This window comes from Cricetulus griseus, chromosome 5 (assembly GCF_003668045.3).
Source record: "Cricetulus griseus strain 17A/GY chromosome 5, alternate assembly CriGri-PICRH-1.0, whole genome shotgun sequence".
In the NCBI taxonomy this organism is placed as follows: Eukaryota; Metazoa; Chordata; class Mammalia; order Rodentia; family Cricetidae; genus Cricetulus; species Cricetulus griseus.
The window spans coordinates 88,939,095-88,966,725 of record NC_048598.1 but is presented as its reverse complement, the minus strand read 5'-3'; the positions used below and the strand labels follow the sequence as shown (position 1 = coordinate 88,966,725).

The 27,631-nt window shown below is 48.8% G+C and overlaps 1 protein-coding gene across 4 annotated transcripts in view; it reads right to left on the bottom strand.

Moving 5' to 3' along the window:
* Positions 1 to 27,631, bottom strand: part of Ttc7a (tetratricopeptide repeat domain 7A) — a 111,373-nt gene that overhangs the window by 61,454 nt on the left and 22,288 nt on the right. For all 4 annotated transcript variants that reach the window (XM_027417984.2, XM_027417986.2, XM_027417985.2 and 1 more), the window contains 5 exons: positions 22,253 to 22,383; positions 20,551 to 20,666; positions 5,861 to 5,939; positions 4,982 to 5,139; positions 4,429 to 4,492 (listed from right to left, as the gene is read on the bottom strand). In XM_027417984.2, coding sequence (XP_027273785.1) covers positions 4,429 to 4,492; positions 4,982 to 5,139; positions 5,861 to 5,939; positions 20,551 to 20,666; positions 22,253 to 22,383 — 548 coding nt within the window. The remainder of the gene's footprint in view (positions 1 to 4,428; positions 4,493 to 4,981; positions 5,140 to 5,860; positions 5,940 to 20,550; positions 20,667 to 22,252; positions 22,384 to 27,631) is intronic.

Genomic DNA, 27,631 nt, shown 5'->3' with positions numbered 1-27,631 from the left:
GTCTGGTTATCAGGCAAATGGCCTCAAATGGCCTCTCCCTGCCTGACAAGCTCCCCATTTGGTACCCCTATATGTGAAAAATAAAAAATTGCAGCTTGATCAGAAACCTGTCTTGCTGTCTGGTTCTTTGTTCTCCCTGACCCTATCGTTCTAGGTTCTTTGGTGACTGAGCACATCAGGGTGTGAGCTCTCGTGGAGCCCCGCAGGTGGGGCACATCACCACCCAGCAACGACGGATTTCAATTCCCAGGAGCCACATGGTAGAAAGAGAACTGACTTCCACCAATTGCCCTCTGATCTCCATTAAATTCACACTATGATGTATACATGCCCACATACACAAAATAAAATAAGCTAATAAAAAAGAATATACTGGACATGGTAGTGCAAGCTTTCCATCCCAGTACACAGGAGGCAGATACAGGCGGATTTCTGTGAGTTCAATGCCTGCCTAGGTCTACATTGTAAGTTCCAACCCAGCTGTGGCATTGTGAATAAAAATGACCCCAATAGGTCCATGGGTAGTGGCACTATCGGGGGTGTGGCCTTATTGAAGTAGGTGTGTCACTAGGGGGTGGGCTTTGAGGTCTCAGAAGCTCAAGCCTGGCCGGTGTGGTGTATCACTGTCACTTCCTGCTGCCTGGGGATCCAGATGTAGAACTCTCAGCTGCCTCTCCAGCACCATCTCTGCCTGCCACTATGCTTCCCACAGTGACGATAACAGATTAAACATCTGAACCAAAAGCCAGCCCGATGAAATGCTTTCCTTTATAAGAGTTGCTGTGGTCAGGTGTCTCTTGATATCAATAAGCCCTAAGAGACCAGCCAAAGCAAAATAGTGAGATCCTGTCTCAAAACAAAACAAAATGAAAAGAGTGTAACTGGAGAGAAGGAGGACATAAAAGAAAGGCAGCTTCGAACTCTCTGAGAAACTGCTCTGAGCCACAGGGAGAGGCCAGATTTGTAGGGAAGGGAGAAGGGTTTCAGTAGATGTGATAACTTGTTGATTGTCAACTCTCCCATTGTCAAATCCATTTCCAAATGTCTGGTGGGGTTGCTGTGGGCAAGAGGAAACAAACCAGCCAATCCAATCCAAGGAGGTATCTCCTTCTAGCAACCATGCAAGTCAAACCATGCTGTCTCTTTACCCAGCATGCTGAGGCATTTCCCAGGGCTGTTCTTGGCTAGCCATGTGGAGCCCTGTGTCTCCTGGACAGGTAAGCAGGTTAAGCTCGAGACAAAAGGGAAAGGGCTGCTTGGAGAGAGGTCTATATTCAGGGAAATTCACAGGCTCTGGGCATGGGCCACAGTCTAGTAGCGGGCCACTCTCTGCTTTGAGACTTAGGGCAGCTTAAGGTATCTGGGCCAGTGATGTCAATAACCTTAAAGGAGAACGAGTCACCTGAGCTCTGATCCAGAAGCCACTGGTGTGTGTGTGTGTGTGTGTGTGTGTGACAAGAGCACTAAAGAGATAAAGAGCTAGTGGTTTGTACTGGTGTACACCTTTAATCCCAGTACTGGAGAGGCAGAGACAGAGGCAGGCTGTCTCTGAGTTTGAGGCCAGCCTGGTCTACAGAATGAGTTCCAGGGCAGCCAGGGCTATAATAGTTAGACCTTGTCTTGAAAACACAGACACACAAACACACACACACACACACAGACATACATACACAGAGAGACATACACACACAGATACACAGAGATATACACACAGATACACAAACATGGGGGTGGGGGCTTATTTTAGCTTACAATTCCAGGTTACAGTTCATCACAGGGAATTTAGAGCCCCAGGAGCTGACACAGTCAGGAACAGACTAAGGAATACATGTGTGTCAGTCAGTGCTCAGTTCATCTGCTCCAGTCTTTCAGTCCTAAATCCTCTGGCCAGGAAATGATGCCACCTACAATAAGCAGGTCATCCCACCTTCTCTAACATACAATCAAGATAACCTCACCAACACTCCTACAGGCCACTCTGATCTAGACTTTGAGAGTTCCCTCCCAGGTGACTCTGGATTGTGTCAGGCTGGACAAACCAACCGCCTCACTCTCTTATGAGGACACAGACAGCAGTGACTCTGGCCCAACCCCGCCAAGAGACTCTCTCAAGACCTTATGCATTCTATTTTCAAAACTACCTCACTGGCTCATTTATAGATGAGAGAAACAAGGATCAGAGCAGGTAATGAGGCAGAACAATGACTGAAATCCAGGAGCATGGGGCCTGGGCCTTGTGCTTGTGGAAACTTGTTTTCATAGCACGAAAACAAGATTATGTGACCTAAACAAGGCTTATTATCATGTGAACCTGACCAAGACACATGTCCATCCTGTGCCCCTTCCCTCAGTTTCTCATCTGTAAAATGGGGACACACTAGTACTATCTGACCTGAGTGAAACTATCAATGCCCCTTTCTTCTCCTTCTTTTGGAGCCAGGTTCTCAGATTCTCAGGTAGCCCACATTGGTCCTGAACCCTCTTTTGTTTTAAAATCTGAGATTGACCTTGAACTTCTGATCCTCCTGCCCCTCTTGAACCCACCTTCTGGGGGCTGAGATTATAGACAAAAGCCAGGTTTCATGTCATGTTGGGGAACAACCCCAGGGCTTTGTATATACTAGACAAGTACTCTACCAACAGAGGGACATCCCAACCCTGACACTTGTTTTTGTAAGCCATGAGTAACTGAAAATAGGTCATTTCATATAATTCAACATAATGTTTACCTAGTGAGGTAGACAATCTTGGCCCCAGCAGAGAAAGGTCTTGTTTTGACCTTTTATTGTCTACATACAAGTTAAACTGTACCCTTTGGCATGCACGGGTGAAATTTGCCCACATCCCCAGAGACAGGTGATCTCAGTGTAGTCTCACAGGAGGGTATAGGTGATGCAATGGCCAGGAGGAGGGGGCTCCAAGAGTTCTACATCAAGACCCTAAAATTTAAAACTGAGATTTAGCCCGTGGTCAGAGAAAGGAGCCATTTCCAGTTCCCCAAAGAGCAAATCCACCTGATTCTTCCTTCTGCAAATCTGGTTAAGCAGCTCCATGTGTGTGTCCCCCTCCCCTATGAAGTAACACTTACCCACTGCACAAGTATACACCAAGAATGGCTTTTATGACAATGCCTAGTCAGCTGGCACCCCGGTTCCAAACGCCCTTCACAAAGCAACGTTCAGTGCTAGTTCAGTTCTAGAATGGTCTGCGTGGCTGAGGAAGGGCAGTCTCCCTGCCTTGCAGTCCCATCTCCATCCTCATATCTACTTACCAGGAGACACGTGCAGCCACAGGTAACTCACCCAAGTGTCCCAGACAAGCCCTGGCATTATCCACAAAGACAGCCAAAGAAACACTTATGATCACTAAATGGTCCAACTCAGGGCATCTGCCTTTCTTAACCTTACTTCTCAGATCCATCATCTAAGAGAACTGTTTCTCAGCTGCAGTTCCCAGCTCAGCAGCACTGATGGACTTGGACCCAGCTATGCGGACATGCCTCCTTATATTCCTGGCTTCTATAATCCATGTTCCTCCTTCATGAGTTTCCCCTGGTACATCTCACACCTCCATGGCTACCCAACCACACCATGCTCTCCTTCCAGGAACAACTCCAGAGCACTCTAAAGACACACTTCCCAGTACTGCGGTCACCATGGGCATGTATGCATGCACGCGTTCACATATGTATCTCCCCAGGGTGTGGGAGATGGGTCCCCACGGCCTTATTTTTCCATAGTAATGTAAACCCAGATAGCCTGGATACTGGAATCATTCACTACTTTATAACCACCACCCCTGAACAAAATGTGAACTCTATGATGTCAGGGGCCACATGTCTGGCTTCTAGACAGGTCCAGACACAGGACAGAAGGTCAATAGCTGTTGCAAGAACATGAATTCTACCCAAACTTACTTCTCAGTTACCATCATCTTAGAAAGAGGAAACCAAGGCTCAGAAACAGTGAATTCTTAGTCCCTGGCCCTTGGCTAATGAGCATAGTGTCGGAGTCACAATCCAGGTCGTGTGCCTCCAAATGCACACTCCTTCAGGTCCTTGACTGTCCTCTTACAGCCGTCACAGCATCTAGCTGGTCAATGCACTCTGCTGATTTGTGATAATCAATTTTTGTGATCCCAGAAGATAATTTCATATGCACTCAGTCCCTACCCACCTGGGACAAACATAGGGTTTCTCATAACCCAGCACAGCTACTGTGGCCAAACACAGACTGATGAGCCAGACTTGCAGTGTGTCGGGGGCAGGGAAGGGGAGGAGGGAGGAGGGAGGGAAGGGCAGGGCTAAGCAGCTTGCACCGTTAGGGCATCTCTGGTAGGCAGAGCTTGACTAGGCCATGAACAGCCTGCATTGATCCCAACACTCTCCACAGCCCCAGTCCCCTGGGGTCAGTAGTGCCTGGGGCTTACCATGGACTCACTGATGAGCAGCAGCAGGAGCGCCTCCTCTATGTTGTCTTTTGGGCAGTAGAGGCTGGAAAACACAACAGCATTCCTGGCTGCAGCCCAGCCCACACCAACAGCACCTCTGGGCCCCACTCCCAGCAGTGCTTGTGACCAGAGTCAACATCAGCCTGGTAAGGTGACCCTTCTCCTGAATAATTCACAGGTACTGAATACCATGTGCAGCTCTAAACTAGCCCCAGAGTTCTGAAAGGCTGCTGCCACCCTGCAGAAGAAATGGCCACCCACCCCCAGCCTGAGGTGAGGCATGGGGAGGCCTCTGATGGTGACTATAGACTCCACCACCTTCAACGGGCACATCAATGGGGTGTGTTGGGAAGACAGGCAACCTCCAAATGTATGGTTTTCCGGGAGCCACGAAGAATTCTCCCACAACCCCACCAGAGACCATCTTCCTTAGTCTCTACAATGTCAGCCTGGCACTGGACAGGGTGGAGCCTGGGCAAACAGGGTACAGTGGAGAGCCACCAGCAGGTGCATCAGGGCAGAAGGCACTCACTTGTCTCCTTCGTAGAGGTGTGGTTTCCGAAGGGTCTGGGTGACAAAGGAACTCTCCTCCTTGCTCATGAACTCAGGCAGGGGGTGGGACAAGGGGCTCCAGTAGCAATCCTCACTCAGAGAGTGCAGCAGGACCCCTGCCAGGTGCTTGGCAGCCATCTGACAGAGAGGGAGAGACTCAGGCTGGGGTCAAACTTCTTCAGCTTGCCCATGTGGTTCCTAACCAGCAGATCTGCCTGCTGTTTGCTGTGCTGCGCCTCTAGAGGCCCCCACAACTCCATTCCCAAGTCCCTCACTCCCTCTGGCATCGAAGCTTACCACCTCCCCCATGGATGGCCTGGCATAGCTCACCCCATTTCTGTTCTGCTCTCCTGGCTCTACAAATGAGCACACTGCAGTTCCTTCCAGGTGGGAGAAGGCAGGGAGGCCCCCTCCCTACCAGATGCCTTCTAGAGACTGACAGTCAACCCAAAATTCTCGTGAAAGACACAGCTGTGGCTCTGATTTTGGAAGAACAAAGTTCTAAGAACACAGACCCGAGTTGGGAAATGAAAGGAGAGTCCATGACATTTATTAGGATCATGACAAAACGAGCAATGCCACACATCATTAGGATAGTTTTGCTCATGTAAGGGTTGGCGGTAGACTGCTAGGAGCCATCCTCAGTGCCCTGGTGAAGATGATGAGATGAACAGGGTGCTTGGTGGGGAAGCATTCTGGGATCAATTAATAATGTCTGCTGAGAGCAGAGGAGGGTGAGCATAGGCATGCATGTGACATCTCTAGGTCAGGGGCCTCTTGCTAGAGCTTGTGTTGTCTCTCCCCCAAACTGGCTGTGGCTGGTTTGTGCAGAGCTCAGTTTGGGGAGGAGCCACATTACCACTTTGAAGTTCTGCGTTGCTTTGGTCTCCACAGTCCTTAGAATGTCCCGGAGTTCCCTCATGCCTTTCACAATGTTCCTGGAAGAGGCCAGCAAAAGTGGGATCATTGCTAACTGAGCTCCATAGATGCCCTTCTCAACCAGCACCTACCACATGGACCGTCCTTTTGGGTTTTCTGTGAACACCTTCAATCAGTGAAATGAAAGCCAGAGCGGTAACTCCAGGACCCTGGAGGCCTAGGACTGACAAGGTGCAACTGGTCACTAGGAAACCCACTGCTGTCCCCAAACTTCTCAGTCTCCCCCATCCCGCACCCTGCAGGGGTTTTGTAGCCTCGGAACTACAATAGGACAAGACTGTGTGGCTCAAGTCCTTTGCCTCCAGGGAAGCTCGGTAAGCTACAAGCTCCCAGGGTTATAAATGCAGGCCTTTGTTTGTAAGCCTGAGAATGTAGACAGATGTCAGTGGGGACTTTCCCTGACCTGCCCAGTTTGCAGAAGAAGTGGGCATAGAGCAGGTGGGGGATCCTCAGCCTCCTGATCCCTCTCTGTCCTGGGTCAGGGAAGCAAGTTTATCTCTGTGGCCTGCGGTCTCATCTGCAAGACATGGGCTTATGCTCAGCTCAGTGTCTCCAGACTCTTTGTCGACATGCTACATTCTCAAATTTTACTACAAGTCCATCACCATTATACTTATTTATGTAATACTTTTGATAATATCTTTTTACTTAGCAGATATCTCACTTTAATTAAAAATATTTGAAATCACGGGTTTGTTGTGCTGGTTGGTTTTTGTGAATTTTTAAAAAGATTTTTATTTATTTATTATGTATAGTGTTCAGCCTGCATGTATGCCTGCAGGCCAGAAGAGGGCGCTAGAATCTCATTACAGATAGTTGGGAGCCACCATGTGGTAGCTGGGAATTGAACTCAAGTCCTCTGGAAGAGCAGCCAGTGCTCTCTTAACCACTAAGCTATCTCTCCAGTCCTTGTGGGTTTTGTTTTTTGTTTTTTGTTTTGCAAAATATATTAAGCACATAAGTATTTTAAAGCACAGAAGTAATTTTTACAAGCTAGTGTGTGTACTACTTAATTTCACTGTGCTTATCGCTAAAGGCCTCGGCCTCCACACTAGGAAATGAGGATTCAGAATAGTTTTTCAATATCCCAGGAGCTTCAGCATCCCAAGAACTTGTTAGCAATGAAAGTTCAAGGTCTAGAGAGACGGCTCAATGGTTACAAACACTTGTTCTTGCAGAGGACCCAGGTTCCGTTCCCAGCACCCACGGTGGCTCACAGCCATCCATAACTCCAGTTCCAGGGTATCAGGCCCCCTCTTCTGACCTCCAGTTCCAGGGTATCAGGCCCCTTCTTCTGACCTCCAGTTCCAGGGTATCAGGCCCCCTCTTCTGACCTCCAAAGGATAATAGAGTATACGTGCATGCAGGCAAAACACTCATACACATAAAGATTAATGAATCTAAAGAAATTTTTAAAAGGAAGGAAGGAAGGAAAGTAGAAAGGAAGGAAGGAAGACAAGAAGAAAGGAAGACAGGAAGGAAGGAAGGAAGGCAAGTCCTATGCCATTCCACCCTACCCTACCCCACAAGAAAACTCAGGAACCACTGCCAAAGAGGAGCAGAGAGACTGTAGGAGCCAGAGGTCAGGGAGGACCAGACCGAAGCAGTATTTTCTAGTTGACAGGACTTGTGCACTCATGATACCACAGAGGCTGCGGTTGTTGTCAGAAGATGGAGCCAGTCAGCATTCTATCACAGATGGGGGATGGATGGGGATGGATGGGGGAGGAGGGGTCCATGAGCCCCCACCCCTGACTGAGGAGTTATTGACAGCTGATGATTTCCAGAGAAGGGAAGCTCAGTTTTCTTTAAGGGCACTGCTCCTGGTTTGATTACACCCAGGAGTATAAATCAATATAAATTGGACTTGGTGGATTATAAAGAAATAAAAGGACATGAAGTGGGGAGCAGGTTAGGGAGGAGGGTAGACCTAGGAGGAGTTAAGGGGAGGAGGAGGTGAATGAGATTAAAATACATTGTATACATATATGAAATTCTCAAATTAGCAAAAATATTACATATACATACATACATACATACATACATACATACATGCATACATACATACATATACACCTGTGAAATGTAGTTCTGAGGCCCCATTCCAATCTGTAATGGAAGACTCAGGTGGGAATCTGGCCTTGATCAAACCAGGGGACAGTCAAGTTTGAGACCCACCGGCTCTATTGGTCCCAGTGTTCTCCTAATCAGAGAAGCCAGGTTTCAGAAGGGGCAATTGGACATGGAAATGCCACACTCACTCCTGAGAATACGAGGTGGCCCCTGGATGTCTCTCTCCCTGGCTATAGGAGGAGTCCTCATTTCTCCACAGAGCGTTTGGGGAAGTGGTAACAGGCTCAAGTATACCAACCCATGCAGTAGAGGGGTCACTACGATTATTCTCCTTTCTCCTAACTGGGATTCTCAAGGTGTGTCACTGACATTGTCACTTTCATTACACTTTACATAGATGCTCAAGTATAATAATCATCACTAGTAGAAGACAGAGGCACTTGAAGGACAGGATCCTGTCTCACAGTCACCTCCTACCAGCCCCCTGCAGGAAGAACAGATTCCCCACCAAAAAAAGGGAGGATAAAGACAGCTGGGCCCCCAGGCTGAGGCAGGCTGGTCCCCAGGGCTGTCTAGGGCCCTGTGGCCCAGAGGAGGCAGGCCACTCCTGGGGCCATGGGTGATTTTCCACTCTCTGGGCGACCTGCCAGCCTCTTCCCAGGCAGCCTGGCTCAGACTGTGACCAGGAGACTGGAGCCAAGAATGCCTAATGCCTCTTCTTCCTCTGCCACAGGAGGGACTGTCCTCTTTGTCGCTGCCAATAAGCCTTCATGTCCCTGGAGCAGCAGAGAGGCTGCTCCTGGATGCTGGGGAGGGGACGCTGATGTCCAGGCACTGACCACTCCAGTGCATGTAAAAGGAACTAGTACTGCGCTCAAATACGATCAGTATTCTCACGTTGTTTGTTTGCTTGTTTTTAAGTAATTCTCAGATCTATTAGGGATCTGGGCATCTGAATAGGCTCCTGGGAATTCTTCTGTAGAGTAAATCATCACCCTCAGGCATGTTTTGAGTCAATCCCAATTTTTATTGACTGTCTTTAAAGAAACAATCCACATAAGAGGTTCCCAGTGGCCATGGCCACACAGGGAGAGTTGGGATCCTAGCCTAGGTTGCTTGGCTCTGCCTTGTGTGCTGAGAAGGCCCCTGCCTCAACTTGGCCCTCTCTAAGAAATAAATACCTAGATGCGGGTTCTCAAATGGCTCAGATGGCCACAACCTGAGCAATCCTAGCACAACCTGCAGCTGCCTGCGCCAGGTGGAGTTGGGGTTTTCCCCTGCCATTTCTGGTTGCCCAGTGAGAAACCAGCTTGAAAGATCTCTTTGTTCTGATCTCTCCTGCTGACCTTTCTGAGCCAAGCTGCCCACTTTTAACAATATCCAAACAGTCTCAAACAAACCCTGGCGCAGAAACAGGCTGCACAGGGAGAAGCCAGGAAGCCATTTATTCCAACTAAAGTCAAGTCCAACAGAGGACTCCAGGTGGAAGGCAGGACTGTGTAGGCCAGCAAGCCCCTCTGCCCCACCCCCACCCTGCAGCCCTCAGAGGTGCATGTTTTCCAAAGTCCTTGACCGTGTTCAGTCTTCACAAACTTCCCCAAGACTACATCACACCAATCTAAGCAAAATGTGTGACATACCCAATGCCCTTAAGAGATTCCCATTGAGACCTGCATTGGTGGCGAACACCTTTAATCCAGCACTCTGGAGGCAGAGGCAGGCAGATCTCTGAGTTTGAGGCCAGCGTGGTCTAAAGAGCTAGTGCCAGGGAAAAAAAGCTGTCTCTAATTAATTAACTTAAAAAAAAACTAAAAGAAATTACAATGGTGGGATAGGCTGTAACTCAGTGGCACTTGCCAAACATATAGGTAGCCTTGTAATCCATCCCAACACCATCAAATATAACTAACAAATATAACTAATATACATAAAATACTCCACCCTAACCCCGGCGAATGGGAAACTGAAGCCTGGAAGGTGCTTGTCTTTCTGGGCATTACCTGCCCAAGGCCAGGGGTTGACATAGCACTTTCAGCTCCAAGACCCTGCCCAAGGCCATGGGCTGACACAACACTTTCAGACCCTGGAGGAAGACATCTGTCTTCCCACCTGTACACTCACACTTTCCTCCTCTGGCCATTTGAGCTCCAGAACTCCTGGGACTCAGTTCACTACGTCATTACAAAGTACCTTCTGCATGCTGAATATCTGGTCAGCTGCCCTGCTTGCAACTGGCAGCCAATAAATCACTGTGGCCTAAATGAAGAGACGCCGAGTGAATGAATAGCTCACCCATGACCTTGCATATAAGGCATCTGTCGCCTGTTAAACTAATGGCTCCTGATTTTCTAGGAACTCATCTAAGGGTTTGCACATAGTAGATGCTTAGTGACAAGGGCATTGATTTGAAATAAAATGGTAAGTTAGACAGAATGGATTGAGAGGATAGTGGTGCACACAACTGTAATGTAAGTCCCCATGTGAGAGTTAGCCCAAAAATGAGAGAGTCCCAGTCAAGTACCCAGAAGAGCGTGACAAAGAGGCAGCCACCAGCCACCGAGGACAAGGTCAGGTGAAGTTCAACGGTTATCCAAGCTGTTCATTTTCACCACAGACCCAAGTCATCTGCCTCCAAACCAAACCATGCCCACCTTCAGAATCAGGCTGAGCATGGAAGACCAGTGATGTCAGACTCAGAGTTCACCTAGGCACCGTGCTTTCTTTGCCAGAGAGTTGGAGAAAGTTGAGGAAGCAGGCACTAACAACAAATGAGAGCTGTGCCTGGAGAGAGGTCTGCCCCCCCCCCCAGAGCAGAACTGGGGGACACAGCACAGCCTCGGTGTTGAGACTTTTAGGTCCCTGGGACCTCAGTAATAATAATGTCCCCTCCACCAGGCCCTGCAGATACAAGTATGCACATGGCTACTGAGAACCAGACAACATTACTGCCAATAATAAAGTGACTCTTTGCTTTCAGATTAGCACCTGGCAGACAAGGTAGAGCAACTTGGGGGGAGGGGACTGATTGACTAATTGATTGATTACAGGACTAAAGGAGTGGGAATGGGGTGACTCCCTTGGAAAACACTCCTGTCTCTTTTGGATGGGGTACAGTGTAAGGTACATGTTGCCTTAGTAGTGTACCATTATAAAGAAATAGCACAAAGCGCAGAGCCCACCTGGCTCCAACTCACCCCAGCCCTGAGCAGAGAGTGGGCTCTGCCAGCTCTAGGCAGAAGGAAAGGGAAACACCAACCCACGATGAGTGAAGGAGCCCAGTGAGCTTTAGTTCCTTTTTTTGGCAGGTGCCTGGGGTCCTCAGTCCTGTTTGGTCGGCACACCCACAGGGCCAGCTTTCTCAGCTCTCATTGCTTTACCTTGCCCACCCCGCAGTCCTCTGCAGTCTCGCCCCTAAAACTGCTCCTTGCAGACCCAAGCTCCTTCCTGAGCCTCCTCTACAGGCAGAATTCTGGGTCCAGCTGACCATCGGAGCCTCCTCTGGAAGGCCCAGATGACACAGGCCTGCCCGAGGCCAAGCGCCAACTGGAATCCACGCCTGCCCTCTAGTGGCCGACTGGGGGAAGTGACGGTCCCCAGACTTCCGGCTCCCACCCTGTTCACAGGGCCTTTGTAAGTAAGGTAGGGTTTTCTAATTTAGCTCAGTTCGTTAGGAACAATATCATCACCATAGCACAAAGATCACCTGGAGGAATTAGCTGCTAAATAAACAGGGCAAAGGCCCTGGGAAGACTGAATGTCATTCAGACACGAGTCTGAATGGTGTCAGACTTAGCCAGCATGAAAGGGGCCTAGGCTTCTGCAAGCTCCGAATGAGAGGGAAACTGTGGGGATTAAGTGAATGCCACTCACTGTGTGCAGTGGACAAGACCAGTCTCGGGAATAATATCAAGGCGGGGCAGGGGTAGGTTCCCCTGAGACAGATGCTTTGTGGAGGTCCGGGGGCACGGCTCTCTCTGGCCCTGCCCCATTCTCAGGAGAGGCTCCTCCTCCAGGTTCAGCCAGGCTCAGCTGAAGGAGCCTTGACAGCAACACCACAGCTGGCTCCAACCCCAGACACTTCAGCCACCTCTGCAGTCCACCCCATCCCAGGCAGCAGCCCACTCCCTGCCCTCTTTGGCCCCGCCTCAATCTTTCCACGGGTCCAACCGCAGAGCAAGGGTAGATGTCTGCTAGTGCCTTAGACGCTGCTGCGGCATATTTGATTACAACGTGAAGATGTGTCTTTGCCAAGGCACCTTCTGACTGGTTTAACAAAGGGCTGAATGGCCAATAGCTAGGAGGAAGAAGTTTGATGGGACTTCTGGGGACAGAGGGGACTCTGGGAAGGAGAAAGGCAGAGTTGCCAGCCGGACACAGGGAGGAAACCGGTGGTGCAAGATGGAAGAGAGGTATTACCACATGGCAGAACTGAGACTAATATAAATGGGTTAATTTTTGCTATAAGAGCTAGTTGAGACAAGCTTAAGCTAAAGGCCAAGCTTTCATAATTAAAGTCTCCGTGTCATCATTTGGGAGCTAGCTGGCGGGACAGAGACTCATTACACACAGCAGATACTAGGGACTCTCTGGGCTGGTTTCTGTGCTGTCTCGGGACCTTAGTTCTGTTCCTCCACTGGTCTGGAACCCTCCTGCACACTAACAAGGATGTCTCTTATTTTCCAAAGACCCCACAAACTCAGGTGTACAGGGCTGTAATTTAACCAGCTGTAATACAATCCAGCTACCCCTCTACCCTAGAACTACTGCACTTCAAGCTAAGACAATGGTTCTCAACTGGGGGCTGCCCGCCCTCCCACCCAAGCATTCATCATTGCCTGTGAACGTATTTTTGGTTGTCATTCTTGGTGGGGGTGCTTCTGGTATCTAACAGGTAAAAGGCCAGAGACAGGGATGTTGATTAAACCTACCATGGCCCAGACAGTCCCCAAAACTAACACAAAAATGGTGTTAAGGCAGAGAAATTTGGGGCTAAGGAGATATTTGTTAAGAACAAAATTAGTACTAGTGATTTCCTGAGGGTACAACCTTTGTTCTTTGACCAAAGGATGACAACATGTAATTACAAGGGTCTCCTGCAGACCTACTGTGGGCAGGCTACGCTGGGTTGGGATAATGTAATGAGCACAGCTGTAGGTAAAGGGTTTAGATGGATTTAGGTGATGTGCTGCTTCCAAGGTTTTTTCACCAATGGCCTATGACTTTGGACAAGTTCCTTCCTTCCTCTTTTCCTTGGTAAAATGGGGATTTTGTATCTGTTCTTCCTTCACAATATTACACAGAAGGACAACACCCATCTGCCTGTCACGCAGTGAGGAAAACATTAACTACTCACATGAGAAAGAGTTCCAAGAAATAATTTGTAACCCAGGTGGGCCCAGAGCCCTGCAACCCCTGCTTTAAATATGTCTGTAATTCAGAGGCCATGACTGGCCTGCTTGAGGCCACAGGAAACTGACAGAGGGCTGAGTAACTGCCGCGTGTCCTAGGGACTTCTACCCACACTCAGAAACTTTAAACGTTTGGGCTGTTTACTTGGCAAGGAATGACGATCAGTTTCCATTCCTCTTTATGTGCTGTGGCTAGGGTGGGGCCGGTGTCTTGGCTTCTGGGAAGCAATGTGTGCTTCAGGGGGAAAAGAGATGGAGAGAGAGGAGCCGAGTTACATGGAACAGAAAAACATCTGAACTGACTTGCCCTTTTCCAGGGAGTGTGGACAAGTTAATGCCTCCACCCGCCGGGGGCACCTCGGATGCACGCTCTCATTCACAATTTTCCTGCCTGGGTGTGCAGAATGCAGATGGGAACAAACACGCAGCTGGAGTATGGGAGAGAGAAGGGAGGACCTGCAGCCAGAGCCATCCTCTGATCATGTGATGAGTCACAGGAGGCAAAAGGAACCAAGTTAGTGCACCCAAGATCCACTTATGGCCCTGACTACCAAATCAGGACATGGTTCTTTATACTGTCCTCAGATGGGCAGAATGTCTTCTGCACCCCAAACCTTGGAAAGCGGGCAGGGCACTCAGACCTGTCCCCAGAGCTTTGATGGGTGGGATTAAGGCAATGACAATTAAGCTATCTCTTCCAGCGCCTGTCCCTCAGGAGTGAAGTAGGGTCCCATGACCTTCTTCAGGGGGTGTAACTACCAGGCACATGATCCAGGCTGGCATCCACCAGATGCCTGGTAACCAACGGCTGTCTTGATGGAGGAAGTCCTTCTGTGTATATATGTTTCTCTTATTGGTTGATGAATAAAACATTGTTGGCCAATAAGACAGAAAGATAGGCGGGACTAGGAGATGAGGAGAATTCTGGGAGAGGTAGGCACTGGGAGCCGCCAGAACAGGCACCATGTAGTCTGCCAAAGGGCTAAGAGGTCCGTACTGGACCCTTCTCTGGTAAGATAAGACCGTGTGGAAATACTTAAGATTAATAGAGATGGGCTAATAATTAAGACAGGCTGGGCGTTGGTGGCGCACGCCTTTAATCCCAGCACTTGGGAGGCAGAGGCAGGCAGATCTCTTTGAGTTCCAGCCCAGCCTGGTCTACAGAGTAAGTTCCTGGACAGCCTCCAAAGCCACAGAGAAACTGTCTGGAAAAACCAATAATAATAATAATAATAATAATAATAATAATAATAATAATACAGAGCTAGCCAATAAGAAGCCCTAGTCATTGGCCAACAGTTTTATAATTAATATAGCGTCTGTGTGTTCATTTGGGGCTTAAGAGCCGCAGGACCAGGTGGCACAAGAAACCTGCAGCAACACTCCCTCCCCTTCCTTCCTGGCTGTCCTTGATACTTTAACATCTCTACACCTACAGAAATGGGGGTGGGGAAAGAAGGGCTTCATGGTGTGTATGTGTGTGGAGGGTAACAGCATCCCCTCCTCAGATAAGGCTATTCCTTCCCTCTCACCAAGCCCTCCAAGTCCCCAGATGACACACGGGGGGCGGGGGGGGGGAAGGAGTAGAGAGGGTAGAGACAGAGTAAAGGAAATCATGGCCTCTGAATTCCAGGCCCCTTATGACTTTTCCTAACGCCCATGGACTTCACATCAGACATCCAGCTGCAGCATCAGCCAAGTGATAACAGGTTCTGGGAAACCATCACTAGGATGCAGGAGGGTGGGGCCAGGAAACTATCACTAAGATGCAGGCACTCGGAGGGTGGAGAGAGGTCACAGTAAGAGAACTTCAGCTATGAGCAGTGCAGCCTTCTTTTACGAGTGCCAGCTATAGGCTGTGTTTGCAGCTCAGTTGGTGCAGCAGTCACTCAGCATGCCTGGAGCAGTGGGTTGGATCCCAGCGCTAAGAACAACAAGGTTGGGAGTTCAAGATCATCCTCCACTGCATGGAGTTCAAAAGAAAAGCCGGCTCCAAATATCAATCATACAGATCCCAGCCAAGTTTTTGTCCTCTGCCTCGGTTTCCAGTATGAATAGTGGAGATGCTAGCTATGATCTCAGAGCACTGTTACAAGGACTAAACTGTGCAAGCAAAGGACTTAACAAGTGTCAGGTTAGCTGGGTGGTGGTGGCACATGCTTTTAATCCCAGCACTTGGGAGGCAGAGGCTGGTGGATCTCTGTGAGTTCAAGCCCAGCCTGGTCTATAGAGTGAGTTCCAGGACAGCCATGGCTACATAGAGAAACCCTGTCTGGAAAAACCAACCCCCCCCCCAAAAAAAGAACCCAAGTATCTGGTGGAAATTCAGCATGTAGTTGAGTGGCACAAATAATTAGGACTGTTTACTAAATGAATGGTTGGAGAGACAATATTGAAATTAGAACTGTCCCTGCCCAACATTTTACTCCACAAGGCCTCCATCTATAGGAATATCCTCTCTTTCATCTGTGTCCTGCAGGCTCCTGAAGACTCCTAAGATCAACAGCAGGGGTCAGTAAAGTTTTCTATAAAGCATAGGTGGGAAATAGAATCCAGGTGGTGGTGGCACACACCTTTAATCCCAGCACTTGGGAGGCAGAGGCAGGCGAATCTCTGTAAGTTCGAGGCCAGCCTGGTCTACAGAGCGAGTTCCAGGACAGCCAGAGCTACACAGTGTGTCTTGAAACACTACCACCAACACACACACACACACACACACACACACACACACACAAAGCCAGGCAGTGGTGGCACACTCCTTTAATCCCAGCACTCAGGAGGTAGAGGCAGGAGGATCTTTGTGAGTTCAAGACCACTCTGGTCTATGAGAACTAGTCCAGGACAGCCTCCAAAGCCACAGAGAAACCCTGTCTTGAAAATAAACAAATAAAAAAAGATGGTATATACAGGTTTGCTCTAAGGTCTGTGCAGACAACTCACGAATGAATGAATGAATGAATGAATGAATGAATGAATGAGTGTGGTTGTTCTAATGACAGATTAATTTACAGAAATAGGCAATGGCCAATCTGCTGTTCACACTAGGCTTCATAAGGGGCTCACAGCCCGAAACAAATGACCCTGACCTCCTCTCAAAGCCCCCAAGCAGGGGTCTGAAGGTAGCATCATCCTTTCTCACCCTTGAAAACTTCCAACTAGCAATTGGAGAGGCTCCTGAGGGGAGGGATGCCAGACTGCACTCCAGACACAGCAAGGCCAGAGCAATGACAGACCCAAACTACATCTCTAGGCAGTAAAAACAGGAACCAGAGGGGCTATGCCACTGTCTCTGAACTGATGATCAGCAACTGGAAAGCGACCAAAAAAAATAACAGATGTGGCGGTGGGTGGGGACAGCTGGGCTCCTCAGAGCCTCTGTGTACTCTGGGGCCCCTTCACAGCCACAGGTGGTCTGGGGAGCCCAAGGCTGTGGGCAGCCCCACCCTGAGCAGTGAAACTGCCTGGGCTTTTTGGGTCTTTGGGTTCACATGTCTGTGGTCAAATGAGGACACCAACCCTGCCTAGCCTTGTATTCAACAAGACTAAAATAAGAAAAATTAAAGGTATCAAATTTACACCTAGGCTAGCAGCCTATTCAACCATGAACCGAATGGGAATAAATACACTAAAAACAGATGATGTTCCTGGTTTTGATGGTCTAAGCAGTTGTAATACTGTTTCTGGCAGGTGTTCATTTGTGGTTTAATACCCACAATGCTTCCAGGCAGGCATGGTCCTCCTCACTACTTCCAAAGCAAGGGAAATGGGTTTGGAGAGGGGACTTGCTCACTGGACGCACCATGTGGACTGGCTCCCAGGGATGGTGGTTTTATGGAAGCCATTAAACAGGCGTGATTGGTCAAAACTGGTGATCAACTCAACCTTCAGCCTCTCACTGACAGAGAAAACCTGTGGCCCCTGCCCTAGATAATCACTAGGGTATTTTGAGGTCTATTATTTGTGTTTTTTAACACACACATGCTGTGGAATAATCCTGTACACTGTGAAGATGTGTTGCTCTCATCGTTACTAAAAAGCTGACTGGCACCGGGCGGTGGTGGCGCACGCCTTTAATCCCAGCACTCGGGAGGCAGAGGCAGGCAGATCTCTGTGAGTTCCGAGTCCAGCCTGGTCTACAAGAGCTAGTTCCAGGACAGCCTCCAAAGCCACAGGGAAACCCTGTCTCAAAAAACAAAAACAAAAAAAAACAAAAACAAACAAACAAACAAAAAAGCTGATTGGCTGATAGCGAGGCAGGATTTTGGGGGCAGAGAGAATGCTGGGAAAAAGAAAGGTCAGAGTCAGGGAGTCATGAGAGTCATGAGCCAGTCGAGGAAGAAGCAACAAGGGAAGTTCATAGATGAGGTAAGCAAGCCTTGGGGTAGCATATTGATTGATAGAAATAGGTTAAATTGTAAGAGCTGGCTGGAGACAAGCCTAAGGTATCGGCCGAGCATTTATAATTAATAACAAGTCTCTGTGTGGTTATTTAGTGAGTGGCTGGTGGGACAGAAAAGTCTGCCTACAGATACAGGTATAGATTTATGTTCCCCCTTCTAAAAACAACAAAATACTGAAGTACATGCTGCTCGTAACTGTGAGCCTCTCATGTTCCAGCCACCTTCCATTCTCATGAAGTCATCTACTGTTGCGGTTGAGGGGACTATGGCTGAATTCACTACTACTGGAGTCAACCCAGCTCTAGGTAGACACAGATACACAATGACCTGTGGCCTGTAGTTGGAAACAGCAAGCTTTAGCTAGGCCCTGAGGAATCAGGGACAGCCAATCTCCAGGAAAGGGGTCTGGCCACACAAACATAGGAAACAATAAGGCATAGACTCCTGAGATAGGAGACCAAACAGAGCAGGTGGTAGACCAGGCAAAGGTTATATAACCTTTGATCTGAAACCCTTGTTTGCAGTTATCACTTGGTTTATGGGTGTTCCAAGTGCCCTGGGCCTGCAGCACAGCAGTGGGTCAGGGCTTTTCCCCAAGGGTACCCACCCCTTTCAACCAAACATCCTTGTACAGAGCTGCATCCCTTTCAGGATGTGGGATGCCTCTGAACTCTGTCCTCAGTGCCTGGAATAAAAGAAAGTAGAGTCCTTTCCCAGATTTAGGAGCTTGGCTCAGTGAGGCTACTCCTAAGAGATAGACGCAGCTGAGATGGATGTAGGCAAACCTATGGCCCGGGGCCTTAGAGAGATGTAGGACCCCCCCCCCTTGATGAGAGGGGGCACTGCATGAATTCCTGAACAAGATAAAGGGGTCCCAGGTAGAAACAGTTTGCCTCCATATATTCATCATGCCTGGCAGGGCACCAGGGTGGGAAGTACAGCCCTAGACCACCACCCTTGGAAGCAAACTCACATTCTGCTGCCAGAGCCTGTGTGTGGCCATAGGCATGTCCCCAAGCACACCAAACCTGTTTCCCTTGCTTGTGAAATAGTGGGAAGGGCCATGCCTGCCTCAAAGCATTGTGGGTACCCTTTAAGTGAGCACCTACCAGGGTGCTGGCGTCACAACAGAACTAAATAGAGAGCTTTTAGGCTGCAGTACACATGGAGGATGGCTCATTGAGATGGTATAGAGCCTCTGGGCCCTGCAAGTGCATCTCCCCCTCTGGATTAGTATGTGAGAAGCGGGTAATCTAGGAAATTACCCAGTGACTCCTACATCCCTGGACTACTCAAGCAAATCACTGAAACTGAGAACAGGTCATGGAAGCTGTGGTTTGCAGCCAAATGGGACAAAAGTTGTAGGCAACCTGGCACCTGCTCTTTGTGAGTGCTATCTGGAGTGATGGATGGACAGTCTTATGACTCTGCACCTACTGGTTAATTTCAAGATTGATCTAAATTGTAAGGGACACCCCCTACTGAGCTCCCCATCAGTGGGGGAAACCCCACCTTTCCTCACAGATGAAGTCAGTGTTGAAAACAGGAGTAGAGGAAACGCAGTGTTTGATCTTTTGTCTAAACAGATGCCATGTGCAGGAACCATCCACTCAAACACAGTTAAATAAAAAGAACAAAGCAACATTTTGTACAACCAAAAATGACACAGAGACTTTAGAGTCCCTGTGAGAAGGAAGCCATGTGACTGTGGTCTGACCCTTGGCCACCTTGAGGAGGAGGTAATGTTTTCCTAAGCCTACCTACTGACTGGCTGTGAGGATGTGGGAGGGGAGTGGAGGGAGGCACAGGACATGCCCTCTCTTCCATGGGGACAGGCTGCATTCAGTACACGAGTCTTACCAGTGACATCCTCCAGCCCCAATCCACAGTGTCCAGAGGGGACTGCGAGGGGGCCCCAAACCTCTGCAGCAGAGGCATCCAGGAACCCCTAGCTCCACCTTTAAGTCATGCTTGCCAGCAGGGCACCCTCCTGATGCTATAGCTTCCTCCTTTACAAGGGCCACCCACCGCACACTAGAAGCTAGCACTCCCAGCCTGGCACAGGACACCAGCCTCCACCTCACTATGCAGAAACAGATGATGAAGACTGACATTCTGGGGCTCCAAGGCCCCAATGTAATGCACAGGGTTGCAAGCTTCCTGATCCCTCTTTGACAGCGGCTCCTCAAAATGATGTGAGCTTTTGTTGTCACCATCCCCTCCCTTCACGCCTCATGATCCATTGAGAAGTGAAGTGAGCAAGAACCAGGCTAAGGAAAATGAAATAACTTTGCCCATAACTTCACAGTGACCACCATCAGGCCAGTGCCGGCCAGCCAGCTCTCTGACCTCAGCACCAGCCTCTAGGTCTCGGGCTCCCATTGGTCCCTCTGAAGAGAACCACACCTGGTTTTCCACCCATGCCTGTCTGGGCTCCTTTTGTGCATACCAGGCTTTGTTGCTTCAATTGCTCCTACAACCTGGTCTCTGAACACTCCACCTGACATGGGCATGACCCAAGCAAGCCAGCTCTATGCAATTTTCTAGGAGTGTGCATGCGTACCCCCGCACTCACTTGCACATGTGTACACACACACACACACACACACACACACACACACACACACACACACATATGCACAGGCCCAGCCAGAACAGAGTAAGGCAGATGTGAAAAGCCCAGTCTCAGGAAGACGCCTCCAGGGCTTCCTGGGCCAACAGCCACCTACCCTTTCTTCAGGTTCTTCACATATGCACTCTGGAGGGCAGCTTCCAAGAAGTAAGTGAGTTCGTAGTCAGCTGAGGGGCTGCCTTTTAGGTGCCTCGATGCACTGTTGTTTGAGGCCTGAGGAGGAAGAGTGAAGGTACAGTAGTCATCTAAGAGTTTGGGGGAGGTGCTCTCTACATCTGAAAAGCACTTGGCTTGGAGCAGAATTCTGTGAAAAAGAGACATGTAAGCAGTTCCTGACAAAGCTGTCCATTAATGATCCCGACGACCTATGTGAGGGTCAACTCAACCAAACCTCTACACAGCCTCTGCCAGAAAACAGGTACCGAGTCCTGACTATAATCCCCCCTTTTTTCTTGATAGCCAACCAAGCCAAAAGGCTCCAGGGCAGGGTGATTTGGCTCTCAGAGGGCATCTGGTTGTTCCAATTTGGGGTGTGAGTTACTAACATCATATAATACTAGGGTGGCCCTCATAGCAAAGAAGATTCCAGTCTCAAAAGTCAATAGCAATGAGGACAAAAGCCCCTTGATTAGTGACGTGACTGGCCCCAGGTGAATCCGCCATTTACACAGCAAACAGTGTTTAGGTGCCTTCTGGACTATCATGGCTCTGAGCTCCCATCTGCTCCTTCCTTTGTATGCCAATTCTAACTCACTCGGCTAAAGAACCTTCCACTTGCCAGGTGGTAGTGGCGCATGCCTTTAATCCCAGCAGAGGCAGGTGGATGTCTGTGAGTTCAAGGCCAGCCTAGTCTACAGAGCAAGTGCCAGGACAGCCAGAGCCACACCGAGAAACTCTATTAAAAAAAAAAAAAAAAAAAAGATGCACACAAACGTTAGAGATTGGCACTCCTGCCAATGCCACTCATTGATATCATGAACTCAGGAGGCTGTAACTTCTTTCTAATCTCGACCCTCTTTATCGGTAAAATGTGAATAATGGACCTATTTTGTCCCCTCATTGAGAGGGTCAAGTGTCAGAATGCATGTGAGACCCTCAGAGCTCGGCATGGCATGAAAGTAGGTCCTGAATACAAGGAGGAGCTGAGATCCTTCACAGGGCACACTGCGGGCGGATGCCCTGTGTACAGTTAAGACAGGCCCGCCATGGGAAGGTGGGAGCTGTGGGGGCTGAGGACTTGCTCAAATCCTGCTGGCTGCCTCTGGCTGCCTCTGAAAGGCAGGAGAATGGGTCCCACGGCCCACCTTCCCTGGAAGCTCAGCAAAGCTCTCTCTCCTGAGGTGCCGGAAGGCAGGGAAGGATGACAAAGGGCAAGAATCAGCCTGACCCTGTGCTGTCCAAGGGATCAGTGTTTTGATCTCGCTAACTACAGGACTGCCTGCGCCAAGGGACCAGTGGTTTGATCTCGATAACTACGGGACGGCCCGTGAAGCCTCTGTCCCAGGATTGTCATCAGGAGTGATCAAGTGAATAGGTACAGATAGGGGTTGTCACATCTGGCCCGGCAAGTTCAGTTCACCATTCGGTTCCTGCTCCCTTGCATGTGACATGGACCCACTTATATTAAAAGTCTCCTCTTGGGTAAAGAGTCCCTAGCAAAACCAGCGCACCATGGGTTCTCCAGCCAAAGAAGTGGCGTGTTGGGAGAGGCAGTGCCTTCTTCCAATATCCAGGAGGACGAAGAGGTTTGTGATCAAGAGAGGACAACTATTGGCATAACACCCATATTCCTGGCTCACCTTCTCCAGCTCTTGCAGGAATACCTGAGCCACCCAGGAGGCCCTCTCAAAACAGGCAACCACTTCCTCCTCCCGCTCAGTCAGGCGGATGTGGGAGGCGATGGAGTTGGGCAGGCGTTCCAGGGAGAGGCCTATGGGAGAAACAGAGAGCCTCAGACCCGCCCTGCTGAGTTCCCAGGCACAGGGTAGGTGCATCTGAGGGGATGATACATGGTATGGAGCGGCCAGTGGGGGGCTGAGGTCCATGGAGGGAAGGGGGAAGCTGAAGCAACAGTGGTGTTAGCAGTTGCCAGGAGCAAGCGATGAGCCAAGAAAAGGCAGTGGGACCCCATATGATGAGTCCTACTGTGCCACCCTTGCAGCACAAGCTCAGTCAGTCACTTAGAGTTGACTGTTCACCTCCGGGACGCTGTCTGTGTTGACAAGCTATCTGCTTGCAGCGGGTACCTGCCGCTCTGGCCTGTGTCTGTCAGCAGTAACACCCCACTTTTTCTCTGGCCACCCCCTCTTGTCTCTGCATGAGGACACATGGTGACAAGCTAGGGGTAGCAGCATGGCCCAATGTGGGCCAATAGAAACCAGTCCCATAATTGCTACTCATATCACTGGCATTGTTAAGCTGGTGCCAGCGGCTAACCTGGAAATGCTAGAGAAAAGTCTGCCTTAAAAAAAAAAAAGAAAAAATATCTAGGGCTGGAGAGTTGGCTCAGTGGTTAAGATTTTTTGTTGCTCTTCCAAAAGGCTGAGGTCTGATTCAAACACCTGTAATGCATCTTACAACCTTCTATATAACTCCAGTCCCAGGGCAGCCAATGCCCTCTTCTTACCTCAGTGGGCGGGTACCAGGTATGCACACAGTACATAGACATGCATGCAGGCAAAACATTCATACACATAAAATCATAAATAAATAAATCTTAAAAAAAACTTTTAATAGCTAGCCAGACTTAATAACACATGCTTGTAATCTTGGCACTCAGGAGGCTGAGGCAGGAGATCAGGAATTTGAGGGCTACCTGAGACAAATTACTAAGACCTCATCTCAAGAGAACAAAACAACCAAGCCAAACAAACAGAATAATGTCCACACAGAGTGAATATAAATGACACTACTCAACCACATACATTAAAGTGACAAAATTTTATACCATGTCATTTTCTTTGCCACAGTTAAAATGTACTTAAATTAATAAACACATCACTCCAAGGGCCAAACAAAAGTTAATAAACCAATCTGTAAAACAACAAAAAAGGAAAATCATTGTTAGACATATTGGGGTTGGAGAGGGAGGAAGTCCACATAAAATAACTATCAGACAATGATGGAAAAGTGCAGATTCCAAAGTACAGTGTTGGGCCACCAGGATGCTACCTTCTCAGAAGCTCCAACTACTAGAAATGTCCAAGTATGAGCCAACATCCACCCACCCGCACACATACGCTCTTTTTGTTTCTTTGCTTTGTCAGAGTCAGTTTACTGAACTATTTCTGTTGCTTGAGGCTAACATAGACCTGATTAGAGACTTCGGTTTCCCAATGGGCAGAATCAATGTGTCTCTCATCTTTGTGTCCCACATTACCTTGTGTGTAACAAGCACTAGAGACAACTTATTCATGGAAAGGGTGAAGAACACAACAGCTCACACCCTTTGCCAAGCTGCATCTCTCCAGTGGGTGGCCAGTGACCTACTCTACTCATGATCTCACTTCTCTCTAACCCAGACTGCATGCTGCTTCCAGTGATGCCTTTCCAAAGTCCCCAGAGGGACTTCCTGCTACAGAGAAGGTCTAAACTTGGGTTGCTTTACCCCATGCCCATCAAGATTCATCCTGGTCACTTTTCCAACCTTGTTTCTTACCCTACCTTCTTCCTGCATCCCAACTTGCTCCTGACAGCTGGGGATGCCGTCCTGGCTTGCCAGAGATGGTCCCACTTAGATTACACCACCCTCCAAGTCCAAGAAGTTACCAATCATTTTCTGACCTACTGAATGCCACCTCCTCTCTGAGGTCCCTCCAGACAAACCAACCATTCTCTCCTCTCGGTCCTGGCTTATATTTCTCATGTCTCACTATTTCTTACATTCATTTTTCATATGACCTCCAAAATAGATGGTAGGCACTTTCTAACACCAGCTTAATGGTGTCCCACACCTGACACATAGTAGGTACCAGACAAACACAGCTGTCTGGGTGGAAAAAGAAGCCCAATCATGGCCGACAGAGTACAAAGTGCTCTGCAAATACGAGGAAAGGAATTAACATTGTTTTTCTTGGCTACTGTATCGGCACATACAGATTCAGTAACCTTGCTCTCTTGCCAGGCTGGGGTGTGACCATGACCAAAGACCAGGAACCTCAGCCTGGGGGGGGGGCAGGGAAGGTAGGCACAGAATTTGAAGGCCATTGCTCAACACAAAGACCCAGTTACCCAGGTCACTGAGTGTCAACATGGTGTCTGCCAAGTGACTCACTATGGAGAGCGGAAAGCCCTTCACTCTGCAGGACCAAGGAAGAGGCCCAGATCTTCCCCAGGTGTGCTGCCTGTCAGCATGCAAAAAGGTGGAACAAGAACAAAGTTGTTCAAGAAAACTAACTGCAGGTGACAGGACCCAGCCAAGTCCATGAGACACAGAGTGGATCTGCTCCAAGGCAGCAGTCCTGTGGCCCCCAGAGAAGAGCTACAGTGGACACTCCCTTCTGCACACTTCTCAGTCAGACTGCTGGCTCAAGTCTCCCATGGTTTGGCTGCTGCAAAGGTGAACAGAGGACACTGGTGTGGGTCTCCACCTTCCTCCCTGTGCTACGATTGTCCTCATTGCCTCCCTCCCCCCACACCCCTATCCCCCCACCCAGGTGAAGCCCGCCACCATGCTTTCCCAAGAATTCTAAGCTCAATGTTTAGAACTGAGTGCTGAGTGTGGAGCCCACTGTTTTCTAGTAAGCTCAATGCAAAACTACCTCCTCCCTGAGACCCTCTGTGATGTTTAGTATTGGTGGACAATTAACCACGCCTCTGAGCACGTCTGTGAAAAGGATTTTCTAGACTAGGGAAACTGAGGTAGGAAGACCCACCCCTGATGTTGGCAGGACCGTTCTGTGGGCTGGGGTTACAGACAGACCGGGGGTGTAACGTGACTAGCGATGCCTTCCTTCCCTTGCCATTGTGTATTTCTGCTCAAGTCTTAAGCTGGAATAAACCCTGTCTTCCTTGAGTTGCTTTTGTCAAGAGTCTGGCTCAGCAATGAGGAAAGTAACTAATACCCTCTCCTCCCAGCTGTTTAGTTCCCCTCCCTCTGACTCAGCAGGGCATGTTAACTGCATTTCCCATTTTGTGTTTCCTTTGTTTGGGTGGCTCTGGGGATGGAACCCAGACTGGCACACTCTAGGCAGGAGGTCTATCCATGCTCTAAATCACCAGCCCCGCATCTCCTGTTCATACACCTTTACCCTGGGTTGTCACCATGCTAATTCTGATTGATCTTTCCAGCCCAGTGACAGCTCAAAGCCCATTGTTTAGGAAAAAAGTACTTGGAAATGAGTAAAGTCAGGCATGCTGAGTGTGGAGCCCTTGGCAGGAAGAGGCAACACCCTCCATTTAAAAAACATTCTTGACAAATTCACTAACAAACTGGCAGACATCTGAGGCTTTCTTGCCAGTCAGCCTAGCCTATTTGGTGAGTTCCAGACCCTGTCTCAAGAAAAGGTAAATGGCCTCTAAGGAATAAGACTCAAGATTGTCCCCTGGCACGCACACACATTTGCAGAACACATGCGTGCAGTCACAAAATACATGTGCACAAACACAGACACACATGGATATACACATACACCCACAGGTTAATGTCTTATAAATTGTAACATTCAAATGAAGCAAGCCATCAAAAAGTACATACTATATGATTTCACTTATATGACACTCACTATATTAGTAAAAGAGAATCAGGGGTCACCTGGGGTATGGCAGTGATGGTCAACTGGGAAAGGGTACTAGGAAACCTACTAGGGTAGAGACAATGTTCTACTTCTAGGGTATTGGCTATGTAGATAGTCACACTAGTCCAACAGCTCCAAATCATCAAATTATACACTTAAATCTGTATGAGCTCACAAATATGCAATTTTATATGAAAATATTTTTTTATTTTTTTGTTTTTCGAGACAGGGTTTCTCTGTGGCTTTGGAGGCTGTCCTGGAACTAGCTCTTGTAGACCAGGCTGGTCTCAAACCCACAGAGATCTGCCTGCCTCTTCCTCCCGAGTGCTGGGACTAAAGGTGTTTGCCACCACTGCCAGGCTTTATATGAAAATAAAGAGATGATATCTTTTAAAAAATAAATAAGAGGCAGGAATCAAGCAGATATGTTCGTTAAGGTGATCCTCTGTAGGACACCTTTCTTTTTTTTTTAATTTATTTGTATCTTATGTGTGTCGGTGTTTTGTCTGCATATATGTCTGCTTACCGTGTATGCCCAGTGCCCAGGGCCACCAGACAAGGGTGCTGAATCCCCTGGAATTGGAGTTACAAATGTATGAGAACCTCCATGTGGATGCCTGGAATTGAACCTGGGACCTCTGCAAGAGCAGTCAGCGCACCTAACCACTCAACCATCTCCCTCCAGCCCCTGTAAGATAACTTTCAACATGCTTAAGTCCCATAAGGTTCCCAGAGCCAGAAATTCTTATGTCTACCTGCTAAGGTGGCCTACTTCCTGCCCACAATGTTTGGAAACCCACACCAACCCTTCTGTTCTCTCCTTCCCCCTATAAACCCTTCTGAACAGTGGCCACACAACAGCACAGCATCAGGTCCAAGTGGAGACATGCAGCTCTCAAGCCCACCTCAAAGGTTCCTGGTGGTTGTGGACCAACCCTGTGGTCTGAGCAGGAAGCCAACAGCGCCCTGACACTGTTTCCTGTGCCCACTGGCAGATGGGGACTTTCTGTGAAGACAACGTCAACAAGCCAAGGAAGGGGCCCCCTTTCAAAGAAACTTGTGATCCCTCCATTTTTCAAGTCCAGCCCTGGCGTTAGCATCAGGCTGGTGGCAGCGCCTTCAGTCTGAGATGATTCATCTCATCCCTGTAGCAGGCCTTCTAATAAGGTCACCCTTGGAGCCTTGAAGCCTTGGGCCCTGGATACAGACGTGGAGTGCAGAGCAAAGGAGGATTCCTGTGCTAATAAGCTCCCTTTCCAAAAAGGTAACTGATGAGGGATGTCCTTCTGTATATATGTTTCTCTTATTGGTTGATGACTAAAACAGTTTAGCCAATAGAGGCAGGAAGATAGGTGGGACTAGGAGACGAGGAGAATTCTGGGAAATGTAGGCAGAGAGAGAGAGAGAGAGAGAGAGAGAGAGAGAGAGAGAGAGAGAGAGAGA